Raw genomic sequence first — 21135 nt, 5'->3', positions numbered from 1 at the left:
GGTGACTGTCTTTTTGTTTTCAGTCTTTCTTTTCTTGATTAAAAAGCCAGTTAATCATGGTTTGCCCTCCCAGTACCTAGACACAACCACTATTAACATTTGATATCTTAAATTCAAAGATAGGGGCACCTGGGTGGCTCAGTCGGGGCCAACTCTTGATTTTGGCTCAGCTCATGATCTCACGGTTCGTGAGATTGAGCTCTGTGTCGCTTGGGATTTTTTCTCTCTCTCCGCCTCAGCCCCACTTGTGCGTGTGTGTGTGTGTGCGCGTGTGTGTGCGCGCACACACGCACACACACACTCTCTCTCAAAATGAATAAAAACAAATTGCAAATATATACTTTAAAAAATACAACCTGTGATCACTGTAAGTGGCTGGCAGGCTGGATCCACCCAGTTTTATGATTTGCTTTTTCACTTAGCAATATATTGTGAGGCTCTCCCCAGGTATTAAATACTCTGCTAAAACATTATTCTCAATACCATTTTGTGTGGATATATAATTTATGTAAACAGCCTCCCGCTTTGGGCATTTAGATTTTTCCTCATGAATAACACTGCAATAAATACCTGGTACACAGAGCTGTGAATAGCTGATTACTTCTCAGCATAAAATCCTAGCAGTGCGATTACTGACTCCAGAACGTGCAATACATATTGTATATGTACGTATATATTTGGGGAGCGTATATGTACATGTACATACATATTTGGGGAGCGTATCCCCAAAGCGAGCAATACATATTGTCAAGGGTCCCCAAGATCACTGAGATTCTCGATATACGCTCTTGGCCATACTAGGTTATCAGAGCCGACTGGCTGAACGGAGTCACGTAACCTTTGACTAAAGATCCTGAGCGTTGACCAGAGGGGAGCACCCTGCATCTGCCACCACCGACGGACCCAGTACATCGGGATTATGTACATTGGGACCCCGGGATCACGACCTTGAGCTGAAATCAAGAGTCGGATGCTCAACTGACGGAGCCACCCAGGTGCCCCAAAGATAATCTTAAAAATTTTAAAGATGGTCATTTGGTGTCCTCTCTCCCACGTTAAAAGCACGATGAAATTTTCTTAGTTCCCACCACCACTTCCGTTCAAAAATATAAGCCAGATTTACTAGTAGCTGACACTTGGCTGTATTCCAGATCCAAAAAGCAAACACCAGAGCTCTTAGATATCAGTGACATTCTTGGGACCATCAGGGAATACTGATACACTACACAATATCATGCGAATGTGGGCTTTCTTAGGTATGATAGATAATGTGGTTAAGCACAGGGATGCTCTTATTCTTAGGGGACGTGTTGCAAGTCTGCAGCCTTCTTTCAAACAGTTCAGCCAAGCGAGTATGCGTGTGTAAGTTATATGCTATGCACACGGAAGGAGCCCGAGAGAAGATGTCAAGGTGGTGATATGTTAATAGTTGGAAGCTGAGTTAAAAAACACTGATAGTAAGTTTAAGAAAAAAAAAACCATGGTGCTAGTAACTTAAAATAACCCTGAAATGTGAAGCGCATGGCGGCTAGTTTTGAGACCAAATCACACGGATCACCGATCCACAGGGTGGGCCTGGAAATTCTAGGCTGAGTCCCGCACGAGCGGGGTCTGGCTGCGGGGCTCCGGCATGCCAGCATCTACCCACCGAGCTCCGAGAGGGCAGGCCTTTCCGCATTGTGCCTGTGGCTGCATCCCCAGGGCCTGGTGGTTGGTTACAAATTACTACAGAGTAAAGCTGGAAACAGCCAAACTGCCCAGCTGCGGGGAATAACTAAGTAAAATGTGTCATGTTCCCTTGAACTATTTTATGGCCGGTGTTTGTTGAAGGAATCAAGAAATGCCAGTTTTCTGCCTGCTCTCTGTAACCCCCTGGTTTGCGCCCGTTTCTCTAGACAGCTGGACTGCTTGGGCTGGGGTTCCCCCAGAGCCCACGGGGTTCCCAGGGAGATCAGAGGCTCTTGGGTGACCACACTGTAGTTTCGTTGACATAAGCGGGGTAGGAGCAAGGCTCTGAAGAATGAAGAAAGCTGGGCCGCTAAGCACACATAGGGTTGCTTTAAGAAGTGAGTGTGTTTATTTAAGCCAAGTTGATCTGGTGTCTGAGCCTGTGATGCTCCACCCGAACAAAAGAGCAAAAGGCCTGGGGTGGCGGCTGAGAAAAGAAGGACTAGAGTCGCGTCTGGGTGGACCCGCTGCTCCTTCTGGTCCTTTCCTTTGAAATTACGTTTGGCCAACACCTGGCCTCTTCAGGGCAAAGTGCCTGCGGATCCTGCAACCCCACCACTCATTTTCTGGAAGAAGAAGCCTCAAGTGAAGGAGGTAACATCTTTCCCCTCGAAAGTACCCAAGAGATAGATAATGAAGAGATAAATGCTTTCCAACGTGAGCGTTTTATTTCGGAGTTTTCAATACACACATCTTACACTGCAGGTAAAACAAAGCTTAAGAAATCCCCGCCTCCTTTAGCCCGGACTTACACTGGGTACCCCGTCCTGTGGCCGCCAGGGGTGACGGGCCGGCACAGGGGCTCGTCGGCACCGCGTTGCACACCGGCCAGGCCCTTCCGCCTCATCTTCCCCGCGTTGGTCATGATCTGGTGGAAGGAAAGGGGAGATGGGCTGGAGAAATCACCTACTTGAAAGCTGACCTAGAGGTAGCAGATACTACACGCAATAAAGTAACCTATAGGAGTAAGAGGCTTCGCAAATAAGCGAGGAAGGATCACACAGTATTCAGATACACAGAAATTTGGGGAAAAATTCCTTTAGGTTTGCGTGTTATGCCATTTAGCAGTATAAATTAAAAAAACAAACAAAAAAAAAACCCAGACCATGGAAAAGGAAAGAAAGCAGTTGAATACAGTAACAATTACATCTCTGGGAAGACTGAGTTTTGAAAGTGAGAAGAAAAAAAAGATGGGCAGATTTGGTTTCATAAAAAGGTGAACTTTCCAGTGGTGCCTGGGTGGCTCAGTCCATTAAATATCCAATTCTTGATCCTGGCTCAGGTCATAATCTCATGGTTCGTGTCGGGCTTTGCACTCATAGTGTGGAGCCGGCTCGGGATTCTGTCTCCCCCTCTCTCTCTGCCCCTCCCCTGCTCACACTGTCTCTCTCAAGAAATGAAAAAGCTTTAAAACAATTATATTTTTTTTAATGTTTTATTTTTGAGAGAGAGAGCAATAGAGAGATAGAGCACACAAGTGGGGGAGGGGTAGTGAGAGAGGGGGACACAGAATCCAAAGCAGGTTCCAGGCTCTGAGCTGTCAGCACAGAGCCTGACGTGGCGTTCGAACCCACAAACCGTGAGATCCTGACCTGAGCCGAAGTTGGACGCTTAACTGACTGAGCCACCCAGGTGCCCTTAAAAATTTTTTTTTTAATTAAAAAAAAGTAACCTTTCCGCCTATATATTAGAGATAAGCCAAATGAACGGGTAAACAACACACTGGGAAGAAATATTTGCACATATTTAACAGATGAAAGGTTAAGACTTTCATTAGGTAAGTAGCTCGTACAAATCAGTAGGTGAAACAGTCCATTAGTGATCAAAGAATTCAAATAGTCAAGTCACAAAATAGAATAGATCGCCAGTAAAGGAAGGAAAAAAATGATCAACTTTACAAGTAATTAGAAATACAATTTCACACAAAAAAGTATCATTTTTCAACTCTTAAATGAGTGACAATTAAAGAAAGGATCCCACCCGCTGCTGGCAGGAATCAAAAGCCTCAGTGGCAGGGAAAGCTGAGTAATGTTCAATTACTTTGGGAAGTAATCTGGTGTTTTAAGTAGTCGTAACGATGTTCACATCTTTGGGTGTAAACCCTAGTGGAAGAACCCCAAATACGGGAAACATCAAATAAACAAGGTTGTTTGCTACAAAACTGTCATAGAGTAAAACTGGAATAATCTAGGTGTCCAGTAATAGGGGAAGAATTAAGTGAAATACAACATATTCATCCGAAATAGTAAGTGGCCTTTTACAATGATAAAGACTAGGTTATGAAAAATATGCTTATTTAAAACATTTACTAAAAGATTATAAAGCTGTACATAAATGATGCCTTCAATTATGCTAAAATTACACAAAAGGCTGGAAGGAAATATACACTGAAATGAATACAGTGATAGATAGGATAGTAGAACCAAGAGGAATGTTTCTCCTCTTTACTTTCCAAGTGTTCTCTAATATGATTATATTAACACTTCAGAAAATTTGTTTAAAAGAGAAATTACTGTAGAGCTAGTGAAATCTGAATAAAGTCTGTGGATTGTGCCAGTGTGGATTGCCCGCATGATATGATGCTACAGTCCTATAAGATGGGATCCCTGGGAAAACTGGGGGGAAGGGCACATGGGACCTCTCTACACTTTTTCAAATTCCTGTGAACCTAGAATTATTTGAAAATAAAAAGTAAAAACAACAACAACAACAAAGCAGACACTTTTTTAAAAATTGGAATTACATCTTTGATTTCTTGATTTTTGCTGAGAAGTTATTAGGGTCTATCTGGTGTTTGAGGTAGGGAGAAAAAAAGGGCCTCACTGTGCTGTGGGGCCAGCACCAGCGAGGGAGGGTGGGCAGGGTGGGCCGCACCTGGGCTGGTGAAGATAGGGCCGGACAGGTGGGAGTGTAAAGGGGAGCAGGACAAGAGGAAAGAGAAAGTGTGAGCTTCTGGGGAGGAAATGGAACATAATTAGTTTTTTTTTAAATGTTTATTTTTGAGAGACAGAGAGAGAGAGAGAGCAAGTATAAGTGGGGGAGGGGCAGAGAGAGGGAGACACAGAATTGGAAGCAGGCTCCAGGCTCGGAGCTGTCAGGACAGAGCCTGATGTGGGGCTTGAACTCACAAACCGCGAGATCATGACCTGAGCCACCAGGCACCCCGGAAACGGAACATAATTAAGCTTTCCAAGTAAGAACTAGCAGGCAGTACCCTTTGTATCTCCTGTGTGATCTGCAAAAAGAGGCTATTTTAACCGCAATCACTTCACTCTGCCGGCTGCTTTTACTCGGACTTCCCTTCGGCTCACGGTCGTGCTGCCCCATCTAGTAGGCGGGGTAACTTTACAGGCTGCACGACCCATCAGGGAAGCAGGCCCCTCAGGTCCGATTCTCAAAGGCACCCCAGGAACACTCGTGTTTCTCTTTCCCTCTCCATACTTCCCGACAGAACGCCTGGGTCTTTCCAAAGAAGGCTCAGAAGGTGAAGTCCTTAGCTACTGGAAAAGGGGAGATGGTGAATAGGTGCCTTCCAGCCCCACCCTCCCCCGGCCCCTCCACTCCACGGTCCTTCTGGGCTCACCCTCCCAACTCCTTCCTAGAGGAGAGGGAACGTATCACGTACATTGGAGAGTGTTTCAGCCTTTGGAAAACCGTCGGCCACACCATCTCCCCCCACCCTTTTTTTTAAGATTTTATTTTCAACTAATCTCTACACCCAACAGGGGGCCTCAAACTCACAACCCTGAGATCAAGAGTCGCTCGCTCTACGGACTGCGCCAGCCAGGCTCCCCAGCCATACCATCTCTTCAAAGGCACACAGGCCTAAGAAATAACTTGAGGTGGATGGTATCTGTCTTGGTTTCCAGGGGATGAAGAAACGGAGTCTGGCCTGTGGGCCAGAACTGTCTGGGCTGTTACTCAAATGCCTGAGGAAAGGCCCTTGGGGAAGAGGGTTAAGTGTGCAGGACCCAGCGTGTCAGAGCAGCTGCCTTGCAGAAGGGTCCGTTTCCTTCTCACCCGACAACGTGCTGTGCTTGTAGCGTGAGCCACACGGTAGCCCACAGGTCCCCAGGCCCCTCTCTGGGCCCCTCACTTTCAGTGCGGCCCTTTTAGGCCGGGAAGATCTGAAACGATACCTAGTCCAACAACCTGTGGACGATACCGAGTTCTGCAGAAATGCTCCGGCGGCTGTTGGGAGAGAGAATGGAACAGGTCCCTGGCAGCCACCTTATTCGTCCAGAGGACTCAGCCTTCATCTGTGTGACAGATGGAGATTTCACTTGAAAGAAGGTTCTGCTCCTAAAAAAATGCAGCTTATTGAGCCACAATAAAAAAGTGCCGCATATGATTCAGCCGAATGTAATTTATTTAATAGCAAAAGATGGTCAACACATGTCAATCGAGGTAAAAAATGTTATTTCCCATTGACTAATTTTCGAGAATCGGCGAATCACGTAAGTTGTGACATGTTAATAAAGCAGTACGAATTTTTGTAAGGAAACACAAGTTCTCTCTCTCTCTCTCTATCCACCCATCAATCCACCCACCGCGCAGAAGATGACATGGAGGCTGAAGCAGACACTCTTTGCGGTCCACCCAGTATTCATTCTCTCCTGACCAACAGTACTCTGATTCTACTGGCACGCAAATGCTTCTACTTAAAAATACTCCCCCCTGGGGCGCCTGGGTGGCTCGGTCGGTCGAGTGCTCGACTCCGGCTCAGGTCACGATCTCCCGGTTTGGGAGTCGGAGCCCCATGTCAAGCTCTGTGCTGACAGCTCAGAGCCTGGAGCCTGCTCCCGATTCTGTGTCTCCCTCTCTCTCTGACTCTCCCCTCGTTCACACTCTTTCTCTCAAAAATAAATGAACATCAAAAAAAAATTTTTTTTAAATAAAAACATACCCCCTTTTGCAGACTCCCTTGCAGCTAGGGGTCACGTGACCCAGTTCTGACCAGTAAGAATCCAGTGGAGGTCGCCAGCTGGAACCCTGGGAAGGAGCACCACAGAAGGGGTAGATTTGGCTGGTCTGCCTGTTGGGCCTTCTTCCTGACTTTATCATGGGTTTGTGCCGGGAGCTCCCTCTGCCATCTCGTGACCAAGAGGCCACAAGCGTGTGAATGAGGGGCTCCCTCACTGAGGCAGAACTACCATGGAGTGGATGAAGCTGAAGCTTCAAGACCCAGAAGAAGCCCTAGCAATGTGTTCACATGGTCCAATGTTTTTGTAACATTTGCAAAAGTAGGATATTTTAACTGCAAGCACTTAATACTGCTGTTTCTTTCTACTCTGACTTCCCTTCTGCTGTTTCTTCCTCCTCTGACTTCCCTTGTCATACTTCCCTTCACGTTGGTGGTGTGGTGTTGGGATTTGGCTAAGGGGGGACAATTTGGGACTTAGCTAAGGGGGCGCTGAGTCTCGATGACATTTAATTCAGGTTTCGAATAGATTCATATGATTCCCAATCATGGTGCACAGTCAAACCTTCGCTAGCTGTCCTGGGGTAGGAATGGCTTCTAGAAATTCCCTGCGTTGTCAGGGTATTTATGAATAATCAGTGTGCAAGAAAACTTGAAATATCCCCAAATCTTACAGCTTATTTGTGGAAGACATTTGAGGAGGGAGTTCTCAAATTTAGCGACAATCCTAAAAATATATACAACAGCATTACCAAAAACTAAATGTGAGGCCAAAAGATTTTTCCAGTCTATCAATAATGAGAAACAAAATTTGATCAAATATGTTACAGGAAGGACAAATTTCCTTTTCTCTCCGTGGAAAACATTACAGACTCATTATTATATAGGTAGAGGCAATTAAAAGGCATAAAACAAAAACCAACAAACAAAAACCCCCATAAGGTATGCAAGGCAGCTAATTAATAAAAACATCACTTTTCTGTCAATTCTTAAAATTTGAATTTTACTGTGATTTATTTTCTCATTCCCATTCGGATTAAGTATCCACTTCATAACTAACTCTGTATTCCTTTATTGAAAGAAGGCTTCCCAAGCCCTGTAAACCAGAGGTCCCACAAAACCTGGGTCTTCCCTTCATACTGACAGGCAGAGTGTAGAAAGACATGCAAAGAGCCTGGAGTCCACATCCTTCAGTATTATCAGCGGGATGGATAGGTTCTCCACGTTTGGCAGCTGGGCCAGTCCTAACTAATAAAGGAAAGAGAAGGTGCAGAGAGAAATGGAAGAATAACAGAAGGAACAGTGGTATTACCTCTGGATGGGTGGAGTTTTATTATGGTTGTTTAGACTGTTTATTTGGACTTTCCCATAATAAGCATGTATTTCTTTCTTTTTTATTGTTTTATTTTATTCATTTTTTATTTTGGAAAAGGCTTTAGAGGGACTTTTTTTTTTAATATGAAATTTATTGTCAAATTGGTTTCCATATAACACCCAGTGCTCATCCCAACAGGTGCCCTTCTCAATGCCCATCACCCATCCTCCCCTCCCTCCCACCCCCCCATCTTTTTTTTTTAATGTTTTTAATTTATTCTTTTCAACGTGTTATTTATTTTTGAGAGAGTACAAGCAGGGAAGGGGAAGAGAGAGGGACAAAGGATCCGAAGCAGGCTGTGTGCCGACAGCAGCGAGCCCGATGTGGGGCTTGAACTCACGAACCGCGAGATTGTGACCTGAGCTGAAGTCGGAGCCTCAACTGAGCCATCCAGGCACCCCTATTTCTTTTATAATTAGATGGAAGCATACACAGGACACCTGGCTGGCTCAGTAGCAGGAGCATGCGACTCTTAATCTTGGGGTTGTGAGTTCAGGACCCACATTTGGTATAGGGATTAGTTAAAAACAAACAAACAAACTTAAAAAAAAATACAAGAAACAAACTGAAAAAGAAATGGATTTGGAATATTTGCGGCTTGGGATTTTCTCGCCTGCTTGTTTGGTTGTGTTTTCACACACAAGAATATGGACTTTTGGTTCCAACTCATCTCCCAATGTGTAGAGAGCACTGAGACTTCAACTATCAGTCAGGCAGGGCAGGAATAACTGGAAAGTGATCAGAATAAGCTCCAAAGTGGAGACACATTTGAAAAAAGAAATCTAAAAGCAAAAACTGCAAACCGAGGCCCTTCCGTGTGCTTCCACGGCGGGCAGTGGGATGGCAGGGGCCCGGGGCCCTGCCCTGTCTCCGACGGGCTCGGCCCTGCACCCTGGCCAGCTGCGCCCGCCGCCCAAGTGGCAAAGTTTCCGTGGCCCAGACTCGGGCTTCAGGACCACTGGGGCGGGGTGGGGGGTGGCAGTAATAAAGATGCGGATTCCCAGGCCCGCCTCCATACACACATTCTTCAGAGGCAGGGCTAACCCGTCCTTCAGGCAATCTCTGGAAAACTAAACGAATTTGGGTCTCCATTTGACAGAGGGAGGAAACGGTGGGAAGGGAGTGATCAGCTTTTACAGCAGGCATCCCCCGCAAAATGAGTTTATGCAGGAAACTTAGACCAGACAGAAAACTGTGAATATGCCACAGCTGGAGTTCTCTGAATTTTCAGACGCAGCAGGCAATTAACTGGAAAATCGACAGCTCTTCCAGAAGGTGGCACAGCTTAGCGGGAAAGGGCAAGGGCAAGCAGCTTCAAATAAACCTGAGAGTGTCCCTTACCCTTTCTCAGCCTCAGCTCTCCTTTCTAGAAAATGCGACACTAGCAGGATTTCCCCCGTAGTTTGTGGACCAAATTAAATGGAGTCAGATGTACGAAGTGGTCTGCACAGGGCTTGGCTCATGACGTGTGCTGAACTGATTTAAGATGTGCCCATTACTGTTGTTAAAGGTAATTCATAATAGGTTTAAACTGTGAAATAAAAACAAAAAGCTGAGATTCTGTGATACGTATCCACACCCCTTTTAACCGAGGTGACAAAGCTATTTAGATCAGGGCATTCTTTTCAGGAAGGATTAAATGATTGTTCAGCATAGTATGGATGATACAAAAAAAAAAAAAAAATTCAGAAATAAGCAAGGAGAAGTTGGCAAATCATCAGTCTTGACCTGCTGACAGTCACGGCCTAAAGAAGAAACAAGGCGTGCTGCTTTCTACCAGAATTACGAGTAAGCAGCACATTTCTCGTGACCATGGCCACGCTCAGGCAAGCTTAGGAAGTGACTTGTTCTCTCGTCCCAGCTTTCTGAGTTCTCAGTGGTTGGCGGCACTGTTTGTGGCCTGGGCTCTGCTGTGCACAGGAGCTGTTTGCTTGCACTCGGGAGGGTCAGGATGGCAGTGGGACCCTTCTGGGAAGGGCGTGGCTCCAAATGCCTAGGAGGGGGTGAGCCACTGGGTCCAGGAATCCTGGGAATGGTTTCCTTCCATCCCCCAATACCGATGGGCTGCCCCTGCCATACCTCCACCCTCACCCCCAAGCCAGTAGTTTCTAAATCATTGGTGTGTCCCATACCCAGTTCCTGGGATTATGGTAAGGAGGCCTGAGGAGGGTCCTAGGCTCTATCGTTAAGCCACATTGAGGGTCTGGGGCTTTGAGAGAGCCTGGGCTAGTTCTGTCCTGCACGACAGTATCTGCTGCCCCACTTGCCGCTCCTTGCTGTTACCTGCATCCCTACCAAGAGCACAGTTTCGTCTGCTCTGTGTCTTTCATAAACTTCTCAAAGGTGACAGCTAGGTCTTAAACTTTTTGGCATTCTGCTATGTGTTAGGCAAATGGCATGAATTCGGTGAAAACTTTTTGAATATAATATTCTGATACAATGTTTCAAAAAGTCAGTATCTTTCAAGTCATCTTGAAAAATCTACAGTCTACCTCGTACATCAGAAGAAGAGGCGTGAATGCTTTTGGGCACACAGTCCCTGGTGAAATGTCTTCTGTTTTTAGCGGGTTCCCTCGTTGGGCACGAGCAGTTGCGGAGATACGAACTCAAAGCCTTGTGGGTACCGGAGCCAAAGGCACGGCTCTTTGAAATCAATGAGCCCCACACAGAGGCTGGCGGGCTGTTGATTTCAAATCAAGATCGGGGGACTGAGGGCAGCTTAGCAAGATTGATGGGCAGAGACGGCAAAACTGGGAGTGTCCAGTAACCAGCGGCTGCCCCACATTGTTTTCTAACTTTAAAATTGCTTCCATGACGAGATCCTACGGTGACCTGGTGTGGAGGGTTGAAAGGTGGCCCCAAGTAGATACGCTCATGTTCTAACCCCACGAACCTGTGGATGTGGTGAATGTGACATTTGGCAAAAAGCAGTCTCTGCAGATGTAATTAAGTTAGTGATCTCGAGATGAAGCCGTCATCCTAGATTATCCTAGATTCACGACAAGTGTCCCTATGAGACACAAAAGAGAGAAGGGGAGAAGGCCCTGTGGAGATAGAGGCGGAGTCTGGAGGGGTGCAGCCACCAGCCAGGGAACCCCTGGAGCCACCGGAAGCTGGAGGAGCATGGGAGCCTCTCCCCCAGGGCCTTCAGAGGGGGTGTGGCTGTGTGGGCCTCTTGATTTTGGACTTCTGGCCTCCAGAACTGTGAGAGGATAAACTTCCGGTGTTTTATACTACTTTGTCCCTCCGGCACCAGGAAGCTAAGACACTGGGTCTTCACGTTTATATAATGAATTCTTTCTGTACTTTGTACTCGTGTTACTCATATCTTCACCAAAAAGTGACAAACGTGCAGGGAACTTTCCTGCTGGATTCAAAGATGTCCTCCTGGTAAAAGGATAGTGAAGATACGTGAGGGAGATTTAGAACTGCACACTAGGGTAAAATGACGCCATTTCCAGATGCCATTGCCCTGGGTTACCGGGTTACTGGTTGGTCTGAGAGCTCTGCCCTTTGTGCCCCAACAAGCGGCAGGGTTAAGCTGGGAGTCCCAGACGTTCTGTGCCTTGGTTTTTGTTGCTGTTTAAAAACCTTCACCATCCTCAACCTAAGATCGCATAAGCATTTACTTCACCTGGGAGAGGGGCTGTAAATCGCTCTGCATTCACACTTGGTTTCGGTTCGCCAAGTTCTGTGACTGTCCTTGCTGACCATCACATGCCTGCGTGGTTGTGTCTGTGGGAAAGTCCCAACACTGCAGGGCTGGGTTCCCGGCCGTGGCTTCCACCTCTGAAGATGCCCCACCCACTTGCCTGTTCCATTCTCAATTTCTGCCTATGTAGCAAAAGAGTCTTGCATTCGTTCATTCAATATTTTATTTATTTTTGAGAGAGAGAGAGAGAGAGAGAGACAGGGCGAGTGCGTGAGCAGGGGAGGGGCAGAAAGAGGAGACACAGAATCCAAAGTAGGTTCCAAGCTCCGAGCTGTCAGCACAGAGCCCGATGTGGGGCTCAAATCCAGGAACCATGAGATCATGACCTGAGCCAAAGTCAGACCCTTAACCGACTGAGCCACCCGGGTGCTCCAGGAGAGCCTTGCTTTCAAAAACGCACATCTTATCAAATGGAGCCCAGTCCCTCCCTGCCAAAGTCAGTGCTCTTCCAAAGGGAAACAAAGCCTAGTTAGGGCTTCAGACTTCCATCAACAACTTGGAACCCACCTGCCTCATTTCCAACGTTTCTGGAGCACCTCCCCACTTGACTGAAAGTAAACAGAGCCTCCACAGTCAGTTAGATTCCTTTGATCCTTGAGACATTCAAAGGGCTGTGATGGGCTATAGGCCTTGACCATGACCAGAGCCAAGGTGGTGGGTGGTGGTGGTACGGGGGGGTAAGGGTGGAACCCCGGCCGAGCCTCCTCGGGTCATCTCCATTCACTCCTGCCCCCTATAGTCCATTTTCCATCATGCAACCAGAATGAAAATACAAGTTCATACATTAAAACAAGTCAAACTGAGTCACTCCCCTGCTCCAGTACTCTCCCAGCTCAGGCTGGGAGAAAATCCAAAACCCTTGCCTACAAAGCTCCCACAGATGGGCTTCTGGCTGTCCTCTAACGTCAAGTTCCACCAGCAGATTCTGTACCCCAGCCTGGGGCCCCGGAAATTCCTTGACAGGTGAGGAAAACTGGGGCAGGTGTCCAGGGAGAACAGTACCCAGGGTGAGATGAGGAGGGCCAGGATGGGGGCAGTGATGGGAAGGCACTTTCTGCTTCTGTCTACTCCTACAAGGCTCATGCCACCTGCACCCACATTCTTTTCCTTCTCAAGTCACTGTCCCTGACTTGTTTGTTGAGCAAGTTGTTCAAGGATTGTTGAAAGACTGGCTCCTGGCCTCCTGCTCCAGCAATTACTTGACTAATGCGAGATGTCACAGTCCACAGGACTGACCCAGTCAAACAGCAGCTTCAAAATTCCAGGAGCTCCTTTTAATGCCAATGGCCTTCACTCCTGTGTGCTCTGCTGTCTGTCCCAGGAGAGCGGACAGGCCCCCATCTCTTGTTCCTCCCTTCAGAAACCTCACACTCCAACATTCCACCTGTTCATTGATGTGCTTTCTGATCAAGGTTTCGTGAGACACCTGCGGGCGGGCCCCCGACACTGCCATCCTCTCCTGGCCAATCGGCAGCTCCCTCCTCACGCCCTCCCCTGTTTAACTGGCGGGTGGTAACCAGGGGCTCCTAGAGCTGGATGGGCATCAGAGTCAGCGGGGAGCTCTCTGAGCTCAGATGACGGCCCCATCTCAGATGTGTGACTCCACAGGCCTCTTGGATGCCTGGACTGGCCACCCAATCCATCCTGAAATACTCCTCCGTTCCGATTCCCATGGCGCTACATTATCCTGGTTCTCCTCAAGCCTCTCTGGTCACTTTCTGTCCTTCTCAGAGGCCCCGCTTCTTGCTCCCACTCCTGACATGCTGGTCTGCCCCTCTGTCCTCAGCCCCTCACTCTCTCTCTCTCTCTTTCCACCCTTTGCTTTGTTAGGCATCTCTTCACCTGCTCTGATGGTTTCAGCCATCACCGGTGTGCCGATGACTTGCAAACCCGCCAGTCTTCCCTTCTACTAGATAAGGCACACGAAAATTAAGAAGCTGGACAGGTGGGTGATTACTACTGAGGCGGGCACACCTTTGGATGTTAGGAAGGCTCCTGACATGTGCCCTTGTGTTATATCCTGATCTCTTTTCTGTTCACCGACAGCTCTATCTGTGACAGGTAGCTAGGGCCACAGTGCTCTTCAGGACCGCTGGAAGCAGACTGGCCAACACTCTCATAAACATAGTATCGTAGTATCGACCAAACCACACAGTCATGTGTCATTGCAAAGGCTAAATGCATCAATGGCCCATCTCTCCTTTCTACTTCTCCCCCACCCCCTCATGTGGTACTTACTCCCAAGTACTCCGTGGTCAGAAGCTTCTCGCCCGAGAGCTCTCCAAGCTGGGGCTGGATCAGCTCGTCTTTGTCCAGATCAGCTTCCATAGTGTCATAGTCCTCCTGTTTCAAAGGACACACGGGGGTCAGTGCTCTGGATCCCCCTGCTGCACATTCCCAGACAGCTGGGTCCCCAAGTGGGCACCTGCCAACGGAACGAGAAGGCGTCTGCCCAACCACAGCAACTGGTGGGTTTGCATTTCAAACGGCTTCAGGGGCAGTCTGTCCTCTGCTCATAACCTGAACCATGAAGCCAAAAGGGAAAATACCAGCCCACCTCTTTCGGAAGCTGGGCACCTATGGACACCTCCACGGCCACAGGTGTGAAGAGGTTCAATGAGACACTTAACAGTCTCCCTCAGTCACAGCTCTCAGAATTTCTCTGGGAGGTCAAGGGACCATATGAATAGCCAGGCCAGTCCACCAAGAACTATGAAGCACCTTCACAGGCACAGGCCTTCAGCAACGGTACGTTATAGGCTTGTTGTTCTCAAGCAGTTTACAGTCAATAAGTAAGAAGACTCATCAAAAAGAGAAGAGCTGTTTTGCTTTTGGGAAGATGGAGTGGATATACTTTTCCCTATTCCTCCCACCAAACACAGCCTCAAAACACTGGACGTTAAACATAAAATAAACACAAGAGGCCCTGAAAGACAGAGAGAAGGAGGCAGACTGGCTGGGTCCCCAAAGACACAAGGAGCGAAAGTGCTGAGTTCCCCGGGGTTCCTTGGTTCCTTACAGATTCCACACTCGGGAGCTGAAGAAGCCAGCAGCCCAGCAACGTTTGAGTGGCGAAGACAAAAAAGTCTCCCCAGAGCCTGCTCCTCTAGCTGAAGTACCGGGAAAGGGAGGGCCTAGCAATGACAGAAGTTTTAGAAAATAACCAAACACCACAGAAAATATTGTGGCCCCGTCCCAACCACACCTGCCAGGGCCTTCGGGAGTCCAGGCTTCTGCCCTCACTGGGCTGTCATCAGGCACCCCCACATCCTCAGCTGGGGTGACACGAGTAGGGAGGGGGAATTTCATCCCTTCTGGGCAGTAATGAGGTTCCCCCATCCCCAGGAGAGAGTGGAGACCACGTGGAGAGCCCAGCCTTCCAGCCGACAGTGACGAGCTACCCCCTCTCCATGCTGATGCCGTCGGAGGAGGCCTGGTGGAGATTCATGCTTTTACCACTGCCCACATGTTTCTGTGGTGCCAGGGGAGGCTCTGTGGGCAGCACTAATGAGGCACTCCTTCCTGTTCTAGTTAGAGAGATACTAGTCGAGGCTGTGTAGGGATCCGGAACTCCCACCCCTGTCTTGCAGTAACAAGGAGTCTCCTCCCATCCCCTACCACCCCTGGGTGTCAACAGAGGCTGAGTGTAAATCCTGGTCTTCTATTCACACCTGGCGGCAATGAGGAGGAGACTCACCGTGCCCCCCACCACCCCCCCACCCCCCGCCAGAGCAGTATCAGAAGCAGCCAGCTAAAACAGAAGGTTTCAATTAGATCAAAAGTCTTATAATCCTCAAAATATCTGGGCTTAAATAAAAAATCACTCATCATACCGGGAACCAGGAAGCTCTCTCAAACTGAACAAAAAGAGACGATCAATAGATGCCAAAATCAAGGTAACGGAGATGCTACTAGAATGATCTGACATAGATTTTAAAGCAGTTATCACAAAAATGCTTCAGTGAGCAATTACATTCTTGAGACAAATGAAAAATTAGGAAGTCTCAAGAACATAGAAAAAGAATAAAATAAACCCAAAGCAAGCACGAGCAAGAAAATAATATAAAGAACAGATATCAATGAAAAGGAAGAGAGAATAACAAGGGAGAAAATGAGTCAAAGAAAAAAGCTGTTCTTGGAAAAGATTAATAAAATTATCCTGACCAATGTCAGGAATGAAACAGAAGATATTACTACAGATCCGGGAGATATCAAAAGGAAGAGGGATCACTATGAGTAATTCTGCACACATGGGGTTGACAACACAGATAAAAACACAAACTATCACAAGCCTCTCAATATGAAATTTTGATATAATTTTAAAATAACTTGAAAAGTCCTATTACTACTAAGGAAATTCCTTCATAGTTTAAAAATTCCCCTGAAAGAAATCTCTAGGCCTACATGGTCTCACTGGAGAATTCTATCAAACTTTTAAAAAAATACCACCAATTCTATATGTTTTCAAGAAAACAAAACAGGAAGGAATACTTCTTATTTCATTTCATGAAGGTTTTGTGTTACCAAAGCCAGAGAAAGCCAGTACCATAAAAAGAAAAATATAAACCAAAGTCCTTCATCAATAAAAATGCAAAAATCCTTAACAACCAAGCTAAGAGAAAGGTAAAAAAAATCCTCAGCAAAATCTTAACAAACAGAATGGAGCAACAGATCAATTATGTTAAAAGAATTATATGCCATGACCAAGTGCAATTTGTTCCAGCAGTGCGAGTCCGGTTCAATATTTAAAATTTAACAAACAGCAAAATCTTAACAAACAGAATGGAGCAACAGATCAATTATGTTAAAAGAATTATACGCCATGACCAAGTGCAATTTGTTCCAGCAGTGCGAGTCCGGTTCAATATTTAAAATTTAAACATTGTAATCCATAATATTGAGGGGTTTGTGAAGAAAAAAAATCATATGATCATAGTAATGGATGGAAAAAAGGCATGAAAAAACTCAACATGACAAAAATTCTCAGAAAAATAGGAAAAGAGGAGTACTCGATAAATAATGTATAGCTGACATTACACTTAATGATCAAAGACTGGAGGCTTTCCCCCTTAAGACTGGGGACAAGGCAAGGATTCCTGCTTCTATTCATTCTTATTCATTCTTAGTGCTAGAAGTTCTAGCCAGAGCAATAAGGCAAGAAAAAAAAAAAAAAGGAAATAAAAAACATATAGATCAGAGAGGAAGAAACAGAACTGCCTCTATTTGCCCCTCCCCTGCTCACTCACTCTCTCTCAAAATAAATAAATGAACATTAAAAAAAAAAAAACAAAACTGTCTCTACTTGGAGATGCCATGATTGTCTATGTAGAAAATCCCAAGGAATCAACCCCTCAAAAATCCTAGAACTAATAAGTGAGTTCAGGAAGGTCACAGGATACAAGATAAATATATGAAAATCAATTTCTATATACTAGTGATGAACTTAAAACACTGAAGTTAAAGATACAGTATCATTTATAATTCACACAAAATAAAAATTCTTAGGTGTAAATCCAGCAAAACATGTATAGGACTTGTAGGCTGAGAATTATAAAGTGCTAATGAAAGAAACTGAAGATCTAAATAAATGGAAAGACCTACCTTGTTCACGAACTGAAAGACTCAACATAGTTGTTAGTTCTGCCCAAATTGGTACATAAATTTAATGTAATTTCTATCAAAATCCCAGAAGGATTTTTCTGCAGATATATACAAAATTATTCTAAAATTTATATGGAAAGGGCAAAGGGACTAGAACAGCTAAGAAAATTTTGAAAAATAAGAATAAGGTGGGAAGAATCAGTATACCCAGTGTCAAGACTTCTATAGGTACAGGTTTCAAGACTATGCGGTAGAGGGACAGACATAGAGATCAACAGAGCAGAATAGAGAACCTTAAAACAGATGTACACAAACATGTACAACTGATGTTTTGAAAATATTTATTTATTTTTGAGAGAGAGAGCACGAACAGGAGAGGGGCAGGGAGAGAGGGAGACAGAGAATCTCAAGCAGGCTCTGCAGAGCCGGACGCAGGGCTCAAACTCACGAACCATGAGATCACAGCCTGAGCCAAAATCAAGAGTCAGGCGCTTAACTGACTGAGCCACCCGGGCACCCCTGCCCAACTGATTTTTGACAAAGGTGTAAAAGCAGTTCAATGGAGGAAGGACTGCCTTTCCAATAAATAGCGCTGGAACAACTAGACATGCATAGGAAAAAAATGGACCTCAATCGAACTCTCGTGACTTATCTAAAAATTATTTTAAAATGGATCATGGACTTAAATGTAATACTATCCAATTGTTAGAAAAACATAGAAGGAAGTCTTAAAGATCCATGAGGCAAAGAGTTCTGGTACCTGACACCAAAAGCACATTCCATAAAAGGAAACATTTGATCAACTGGGTTTAATTCAAAGTTAAAAAATCTTTTGCTGCAAGACCCTGCGAAGAGAATAAAAAGCTACAGACTGGGAGAAGAGATTTGGAAACCACATATCTGATAAAGGACTAGTATCTGATTATAGAACATACCAGAAACTCCCAACACTCAACAGGAAAAACCCAAACAATCCAATTAGAAAATGGGCAAAAGACATGAAGAGACCAAAGAGGATCTATGGGTGGCAGATAAGCACCTACAAATATTCAACATCATTAGGCATCAGGAAAACGTAAATTAAAACCTCAATGAGATGGCACTCTTCATCTGTCAGAATGGCTAACATGAGAAATGCTGGTGAGGGGGCGCCTGGGCGGCTCAGTCGGTTAAGCTTCTGACTCTTAATTTCGGCTCAGGTCATGATCTCATGGTTTATGGGTTGGATCTCCGCTTCTGGCTCTGCACTAAGAGCGTGGAGCCTGCTTGGGATTCTCTCTCCCTCTCTCCGCCCCTCCCCTGCTCTCTTTCTCTCTCGAAATAAATAAACGTATTAAAAAAAAAATGCTGGAGAGGATGCAGAGAAACTGGATCCCTCATACACTGCTGGTGGGAACACAAACTTGTCCAGCCACTCTGGGAAGATCTCTTTAAAAGCTAAACACACAACTACATACGACCAAGCAATTACGCTCTCGGGCATTTATCCCAGAGAAAGGGAAACTCATGGTCATACAATACTCTACATGAATGCGCGTAACAGCTTTCTTGTAATAACTCAGAACAGAATGACAGATGTCCCCATAGGAGGACGATGAGACAAACCACAGCACACCCACACCAGGAATTACTGACACACACAAACCTGGATGACTCTCCAGTGAGCTACGTCGTGTGAAACAAACCAGTCCTCGTGGTTATAAACTATATGACTCCGTCTATGTGACATTCTTGAAATGACAAAACTGTGGGACTGGAGAACAGATTACTGGTTGCCAGGGGTCATGGAGGACAGGGGGTGGGAGGGAAGTAGGGGTGGCTGTAAAAGGGACCTTGGTGGTCATGGAGATCCTCTGGGTCTTGAGTGTCTCAGTGGTAAAATCCTGGCTGTGGTGATATACTATGGTTTTGCCAGATGTTACCACTGGATGGAACTGGGTAGTGGGGGGACCAGCAATGAGATCAACCCAAAACAGACCAGACCTTCACCTGGCAGGGACTAAGGAAGGAATGTGTCTATGAAGGGGGCTGGGTGGCGATGGAAGTGAGAAAAGGGAGGATGGGACCCTGAGGAAGCTGGCAGTCAAGTGCTGGTCCAGCCTTGGGGCGTAGGGATGCCCCAGGCCTGGTGACAACGGTCCCTGAGATCATCTCTAATCAATCCTTCCCCCGATTCCTTGCCCACTCAACAACCTGTAATTTGGCTCCTCTGAACTTGCCAATAAGAAGAAAGAGCTCCATTCTGCAAACATGTGTGGCCGGTCCTTATTTTCAAACCAATATCTGGTCATTCTGGGTGCCCTGGTCTCTTGTGAATTTGATTTATCTGAGTCAGGTTTCAAGGGATCTGAGGGCTCACCTTCCTGTGAGGGCAGCCTCCAGGCAGGGCTGTTGCTGGGGGGATAGGCCATCTCTCTCAGTTCTCTTTAGCACACAGATGGACAGGGCCGTCTGCCATCACTAGATAACGTCACCTAGGGCAGGCTGTCTTAAGAAAAGGGGGTTTGACTTATTCTAGGTGGTCCCTAAAGACACAGAGCCTTCTCTAACAATCAGCATTGTCTTACTTGTGGCCTGGGCAGCTGAGCAGACACTCCCCCGCCAGCTTACATACGACAGCATCTCTGTGATGCCCTCGTACCGCAGCACCATTGAAGAACCCACCTTGCATTTATTTCCATGGCACTTCACATCTGAAGCTCTCACAGTGACTCTGTCTGGATTACTTTTACTACACCTATTGTGTCTAGTGTGGACCCTGAGCCTGAGAGAAGTGACCAGTCCGCAGTGACAGGCTGGCCTGGAGGCCAGGAGTCTCAACTTTAAGCTGGGGGCAGCCCCTTTCTGCCCAGATCTTTGGGACTCCGCCCCCTGGGGCCCTGCAGAGAAGCCTGTTTCTGAGGAAGCTGAGGCTGGATTGCCCGGGTCTTCTGAGGCCCGAGGGTCCCCACGCCTGGCTGAAAGGGAGCTCAACGGGGCAGAGAGCGAAGGGCAGGGCGCAGCGGCATTCCGGAGCCCTCGGTCCCATCCTTCTCCTTCCTGTCCCGTCTAATCCCAAACAGAAAGTGCACTCCTGTCCTCCCTAGAACCACCACCTTCAAGAGCAACCTCACCCCCAGTCCCGACTCCTCTCCATGGGGCAACTGCCTGCTCCTCCTGCTGCCTCGCCTGAGTTGGCACCTCGGCCCAGCGCTAGTACACCCACTATCCTGAAATTTCACTCGGCGTCCTTAAAGGAAATGCTATCTGTGAGGCCCTGCCTGAGGTCAGCTCTGGGACAGCGAGGTGAGAGTTACAGTGCCGCCGTGGCTTAGAGTTTGGTTTACTAAAATGCCAACATCTTAGCGATCGAACAGTGTGTACATTACAGGATTATTTCAGGAAAATGGCCCTGTGGTCAGGGTCGAGTGGCAGGGAGCTCCGGGCAGTGGAGTAGTATTTCATCCCGTTTCCAGGGACCGAAGCCTTGCAGGCACTGGCTGGAAGAGGTCATATGAATCACAGTTTCACGGAGGTACGGGTGATACACTGCTCCCCTGCCAGGGCGGAATATGAAACGTTAGGAAACAACACAAACGTCCACATTCCATTTCGATGAAAAATCAGTGGTCGATGGCTAACCTCAGCCCGTGCAAGCAAGGGTGTTTCTTTCCCCTGGACAAGTACCTATGTAAGACACTCCCTTGCAAATCAACCTGCGTGCGCCATGCGCGCACGCGCGCGCACGCGCACACACACACACACACACACACACACGAGCACACACACTCTCAGCACAAGTTAAACTTGCTAGTAAGA

At 46.7% G+C, this 21135-nt stretch overlaps 1 protein-coding gene across 8 annotated transcripts in view; it reads right to left on the bottom strand.

Annotated features, from left to right (window-relative positions):
* Positions 1-21135, bottom strand: part of ARMC9 (armadillo repeat containing 9) — a 147671-nt gene that overhangs the window by 17759 nt on the left and 108777 nt on the right. For 7 of the 8 annotated variants that reach the window (XM_027048067.2, XM_027048050.2, XM_027048059.2 and 4 more), the window contains 2 exons: positions 13975-14079; positions 2481-2596 (listed from right to left, as the gene is read on the bottom strand). In XM_027048067.2, coding sequence (XP_026903868.1) covers positions 2481-2596; positions 13975-14079 — 221 coding nt within the window. Of the gene's footprint in view, positions 1-2480; positions 2597-5421; positions 5988-13974; positions 14080-21135 lie in introns of those variants that run through there. The other variant, XM_027048091.2, reaches the window with a different exon arrangement.

This window comes from Acinonyx jubatus, chromosome C1 (assembly GCF_027475565.1).
Source record: "Acinonyx jubatus isolate Ajub_Pintada_27869175 chromosome C1, VMU_Ajub_asm_v1.0, whole genome shotgun sequence".
NCBI classification, from domain to species: domain Eukaryota; kingdom Metazoa; phylum Chordata; class Mammalia; order Carnivora; family Felidae; genus Acinonyx; species Acinonyx jubatus.
The sequence above is the reverse complement of the archived record's forward strand: the minus strand, read 5'-3'. Positions and strand labels throughout refer to the sequence as shown.